Source organism: Tympanuchus pallidicinctus, unplaced genomic scaffold (assembly GCF_026119805.1).
Source record: "Tympanuchus pallidicinctus isolate F22 unplaced genomic scaffold, pur_lepc_1.0 scaffold1, whole genome shotgun sequence".
NCBI lineage: Eukaryota > Metazoa > Chordata > Aves > Galliformes > Phasianidae > Tympanuchus > Tympanuchus pallidicinctus.
Window position 1 is genome coordinate 105,424,830 of NW_026294618.1, and position 5,937 is coordinate 105,430,766.

The 5,937-nt window shown below is 55.8% G+C and overlaps 1 protein-coding gene across 1 annotated transcript; it reads left to right on the plus strand.

The window, feature by feature from the left end:
• Window positions 1–97: 97 nt before the first annotated feature.
• PAX1 (paired box 1) lies at window positions 98–3,067 on the plus strand (the record flags this gene model as incomplete). Its single annotated transcript, XM_052678287.1, is given in 5 exon segments — window positions 98–535; window positions 537–732; window positions 847–977; window positions 1,049–1,253; window positions 2,837–3,067. Coding segments are annotated over 5 exon segments (1,062 nt in total), but the record flags the coding sequence as incomplete, so codon positions are not given.
• Between the last annotated feature and the right edge of the window lie 2,870 nt (window positions 3,068–5,937).

Below are 5,937 nucleotides of genomic sequence, written 5' to 3' on the forward strand. Positions count from 1 at the left end.
TTCCTTTCCCTTCCTTTCCCCGTCCCCATTTTCCCTCCCCATCCATTCTCTCCTCCCCGGGCACTGACGCTCTCCCCGCCCGGCCCGTCGCGGCCCGGCAGAGCACACGTACGGGGAGGTGAACCAGCTGGGTGGTGTCTTCGTGAACGGGCGGCCGCTGCCTAACGCCATCCGCCTGCGGATCGTGGAGCTGGCCCAGCTCGGCATCCGCCCGTGCGACATCAGCCGCCAGCTGCGGGTCTCGCACGGCTGCGTCAGCAAGATCCTGGCCCGCTACAACGAGACCGGCTCCATCCTGCCCGGAGCCATCGGAGGCAGCAAGCCGCGTGTCACCACCCCCAACGTGGTCAAACACATCCGCGACTACAAGCAGGGCGATCCCGGCATCTTCGCCTGGGAGATCCGCGACCGGCTGCTGGCCGACGGCGTCTGCGACAAGTACAACGTGCCGTCGGTCAGCTCCATCAGCAGGATCCTGAGGAACAAAATCGGCAGCCTCTCGCAGCCCGGCGGCCCTTACGACGGCGGCAAGCAGCCCCCCCCCGCAGCCCGCCCTGCCCTACAACCCCCTTTACCAGTACCCGTACCCCGGCCCCATGGCCCCGCCGGCAGCCAAGATGAGCGCTCATCCCGGGCCCGTCCCCGCGGCCCACGTCGGGCTGCCCCGCTCCTGGCCCTCGGCTCACTCTGTCACCAACATCCTGGGCATCCGCACCTTCGTGGAGCAGACGGGTGGGTACAGAAAGTCACCGGGACAGCGTTTCTGCCCTCGGGGTTTTTTCCGTCGGGAAAAGCCCCGACGGCCGAGAGTTGATCCTGACGGCTCCGCGGCTCTGTCCTGCTCAGGAGCTTTGGGTGGTACGGAGAGCTCTGCCTACCCCCCCAAAATGGAAGACTGGCCCGGCGTGAACAGGACTGCCTTCCCTTCCGCCCAGGCCGACAAAGCCGCGGTGGAAGGGGACATCAAATACCCGCAGGTAAGGGGCGGAGGGGCCGGGGGCAACCGTCAGGGCTGCCACGCGTCTCCGACACGCGTGTTTGTGCCCAGCCCGCCCCGGGACTCTCCTCCGTGGGCAGCTTTCTCCCGGCCTGCGCCTATCCCCCCGGTAACCAGCACGGCGTCTACGGCGCGCCTGGCGGCTACATCCCCCCGGGACACCCCTGGCAGCCGCAGGGCCACCACGGCCCCGGTGTGACGGTGCACGGAGGCGATCTGGCCAGCGCCATGGCCTTCAAGCAGCCCGGCAGGGAAGGTGAGCGGGAACCGGGGGTCTGGGGGCAAAGGGAGGTGGAGGGAAGCGACTGGACCCGACGGGGCGGTGGGATCCCCGTACCCCTCTGTGCCCTGATGGCACCCGCCGCGCACCGCCGGGCTGGAAACCATTTTCCCGGAGCCCTTCCGATTGAATGCAGCTCGGAGAAAGGCAGAGCGCAAGAATCGGGGATCATTAAATCTTAATCTCGATTGCCGGGGCCCCGCTCTCCGCCTCGGGCGGGATTTAAAGATAAACTCCGTCTGCAGAACGCGGGTTTGATTTGAACGCGTTTACCGCTAATTGGGACGATTCTTTTATCTGCCGTGAATGATTTCGGTTCAGTTCTGAAAGATTTATTTGCCCGATAGGTGGTTTCGTTTAAGAAATCCTAACTCATCTGTTCTGGATATAAAATGCCCCGTCGATATCTTTCTCCTTTTTCGTGGCATTAGACTTTCTAATATTTTTCACATTTGCAATCCATTTCCCGCTTATTAGTCCTTCTCTTTATTCTATTTTTCTTATAATATATATATACATATATGTAGCTGACCTTTTACCGTTTCTATCCAACTCCGGCAACCTGCTGCGAGTTAAAACATCGGCCGTCTCGGGGACGAGTTATTGCGAATATCAATGGGTGAAAACGGGTAGTTGTAAACGTATTTTTTTGTTTAGAAAGCAAAACAATAGGGAAAGAGAAAGCGGAGAAAGAAAGGAAAGGAAAAAAGAAAAAGAGAGAAAGGGGAAGGGGAAGGAAAAAGAAAAAGAGAAAGAAGGAATGAAGGAACGGGAAAACAAATAGGAAAGGAAGGGAAAGGAAACGAACGAAGCGTGCTTTTAATATATTTTTCGGCTTATTCTCCCCACATTTTAAGAGACTTGGAGGTTGAATTCTCTGACCTGGCAGTCCTTAAGCTGTATCTGCCGAAAGGCCCACCAACTTTCTTTCATTTTATTATGGTTGTTTTCTATATTCTTTCCCTTTTCCCCTCTCAGAGCTCGGCTCTCTGGCCCAACCCGGTACCGGCGGTGCTCCGGGCCGCGCTGCTCCGGGCTCGGCGGCTCTCGCTGCGGGTGCGGGGATCTCCTCGGTGCTGCGGGCGGACGGGGGGTGGTGAGGATGGGGGGAGAGGGCAGGGAAAAAAGAAGGAGGAAAGAGAGAAAAAATCAGCCGGGTGTATCGTTTGTCGGGTTCAGACCTTTTCCTACTTCGGGGCCGTTGTTAAGCTAGAAATTCTCCCCGGTTCTTTGCTCAGCACAGCAGTGACGGGACGTTTCGCACCCCCTGCCCCGTGCGGGGAATACGCGGGGGATACGCGGAGTCCGACCCGCACCCGGTGCTGTGCCACAGCTCTGCTACAGCCGCCACGGGCTGCAGACCCCCCCACCCCTGCCCTTTTCCCCTTCCCTTCTTTCCCTTCATTTGGCAAAAGGGGATTTTGTCACCATCACGGTCCCTACTGCTTGGGGGACTCGACGGGATCTTCCTTCCCCGCGTCCCCGGGAGGTTTGGAGGTTGCCCACCCAGCGCCCTGTTGTTATCTTTCTTTTTTTTTTCCCCTCTCCTCCTCCCGCAGTCACGGACAGAAAACCCGGCAGCCCCGTGGGGAAATCCCCGGATCCTCTCAGCCCCATCCACGGACTCTCGATCCCAGCCTCCTCCTCCTAGAGCCGCGCACCGGGCACACTCGCTTGGAACACACACCTACAAACCGTGACTGGATCCCGAAGTGCCAGCCAGCTGTCACCCGAGTGCCGACGCCTCCGAGGGACGAGGAGACCGGGGAGCGGTGATATCCTCCCACGGCAATCCCTGCACCGGGGGAAGCGGTGGGGACACTCATGGGGACACGTTGCCTCCATCGGATCGCGAAGGGGTGGCAGAAGAGACTCAGCCTTCCTTCTTTATTGTGTCTTTCTGCTTTTTTTTTGTTTTGTTTTCCCCCCTCGCTTTCAGTTTTCCTCTCTCCCCACTGTCCCCCGAGGACCGCCGGCCGCATCCCAGGCTCTGTCCCAGCCCCGGAAAGGAACCAGCAGCCAGAGTGTAAATGGACAAATAAGCCACAACTTTTTGTGATATATTTTTATAATAACAAACCTTAATAAATAAATAATAATAATTAAAAAAAAAAAAAAAAAAAAAAAAGAGTGACCACCATGGCATTTTTCCCCCGGTTGCAGCATGAGTGGCAGGTGACAAGTGGGGGTGACAATGGATGCTATGGGGCAGCCCACACACCGGGGTGCGTGTCCCCCTAAACCCCCGTTCGTCTGGTTCTGCTGGGCTTTTGTGTTCCCCGGCTCCTCCAGCCGCTGCCATTGGCGTGGGGCCCTTCATTGTCTGCAGAAGGGGAAGGTCCTCCGCTGGGGCAGGGAGGAAATATCCTGGCAGGAGAACACACACCCGGCTTTCTGCAGAGAGGGTGTCTTTGTGGGAGGAAGGCAGAACCATGCCAAGCTCGGCATCCCACCCCGGGAAGCCGCTTTGCCTTCAGCCTCAGGGTGGCAAAATTTGGTTTTGCCTCTGTTGCTATGAAGCTTCCAGCCACGGTATGAAGCAGGGGAGGGGAAGGGCGAAAGTGCTGCTAATAGTCACCTAGCACAGGTGCTAACTCTCTCTAGTCTGGATATGTCTGTTTAAATCTGCATTTGAGCATGTGGCAGACTGGAAAAATCAATAGGCAGAACCCTTAAAGATCAAACTCATCGCACAGGGAAGAGGGGAAACTGTGCCCTGTCTCCATAGCTCTGGAAGGCCGAAGGAGCCCTTTACATCCCCAGCACTCTTCCCACCCCCGTTCCCAACACCTGGTGCCCCTCATCTCCACCCTCTGACAGAACCAGAGACGAAGCTCGGGGGCTGAGCATCCTTTTGGGATGGGTGCAGGGATCCCAGCCCAGCACTACCCAACATTGATGAAAACCCAGAGAGTCCCTGTGCCAGCTGGCTGTCCCACACACCCGCTGCCATGTCAGCACAACTCGGGCTGGATTTGCCACCAGAGGGAGACCCTATTGTTCTGCAAATACATAAAAGGAGTATTTTTGAGCTGTGAGGAAGCATTCACTTTCCTAGGCAGGGAACAGACAGATGCGCAGGCAATGCTTGCCATCCTACCAAACCCATGCAGTCTGTTTTTTGGCATGGATTTAGAGTGAAAACCAGTGGCTGCCTTGTGTTTTCTTGCTGGAAGAGAGGGGGTTCCAACCCTGTGCCCAGCACCAGTCTGTGGCCACCACTGCCATGGCACCGGTAGAAGCAGGTGCTGTGGACATCACCCATTGGAAATTCAGTTAGAAACCTAAGGGACAACATATTACTGGGGGTGAAATTTGCCACAACAAGAGCTTTCTGAAGGCTGAAAGCAGCAAGGAGCAAAAAAAAAGCGGTGTGAAGAGAGAGGAAAATCAGCTCCAGCTGGAGAGGATCGCTCCGTTCCGAGAGAATAAGGAGAATAGATTGTTTTGCTCATGTTGAAAATGGCACTGATAATAATTATTGTCGCTCTCAAGATTTATTGGAGCCGGGCATGTCCAGGGGGTTTGGGGCTCAAACCCTGCTCTGAGTACATGAGTGGATGGTGGGAAAGCTGCTGTTGCACGGCTCCCAGCTTCATCTGGAGGAAAATGGGGCTGATGTGGCCATGGGTGGTGAGAGGTGAACTGCAGGGGTGATGGGAACAGTGGGTGCTGGGATTCCTGGGAGGAGGGCTGCTGACAGGAATGTGCTGCTCTGCATCTTGGGGCCAGCAGAGAGCTCCCAGGAGTATCACTGTGTGCCCCACGCACCTGGATGGTTCCCCTCCACGGCAGAGAAACGCTGGGAGCAAAAGCCCCAGGCACATCCCAAAGCAAAATGGGCAGTGCTGCACTGATCGCTGCCATCCGGGCTCACAGCAAATTCCTCTCTGCAGCGGGCAGGCTGACACAGCCCAGAGAAAATTGAACTTGATCAGAGCGGAACTTTCTGAATTTATGGCGACAAAGCAAGAGGGTGGAAACAATCCGTTCTGACAATTTTCCACTGAAGATTTTGTCAAAATCGATACCATCCCTTTGAACGTGTCAATTTTGATGAGGTGACATTTTCTGATGAAAAAGATTAGCTCCAAACTGTTTCCATCAGCCCTACCTGAGCCATCTATCCTTAGCTCTGTTTCTTTGGGGAGCGTGGAGCAGAATGAGGAACGTTATGGATCTCATGCTAGGAGACTCAACGGTGGAGCATGTGTTTATTTTCTTTGTGACACACTAAGAAACATAAAGATGTAAAACTGAAGTGAGTGGTGCTGTTGGAAAGGGGTTGCAGGTGTTTGGCACGAGCACAGATCGTGGCTGCTCCCACTTGCTCAGTGCCATGCACCATGTCACCGCCGTGCTCACGAGGACGGGGCACACGTTCAGGGTACAGATTTCCAGGATGGGTGTTTTCCAGTTCTGACCTCACCACGGCTTTGCTGCTCACCTTCCCCCAACAGTCCTGATTGCAGGGCGCTGCAGGCACGTCCCCATCCGTAACTCATTCTGCAGGGTCACCAACACCTGCTTGAGCAGCGCCACTGGAGACCCCGCTGGTCAAAGCGCCGGCTCTCACGCAAGGTCAGCTTTCAGTAAATGTTGGTTATGTTTGAGAACAGCCTATATACAATCATCCAACTCCAACTTGTTCAAATGTTTT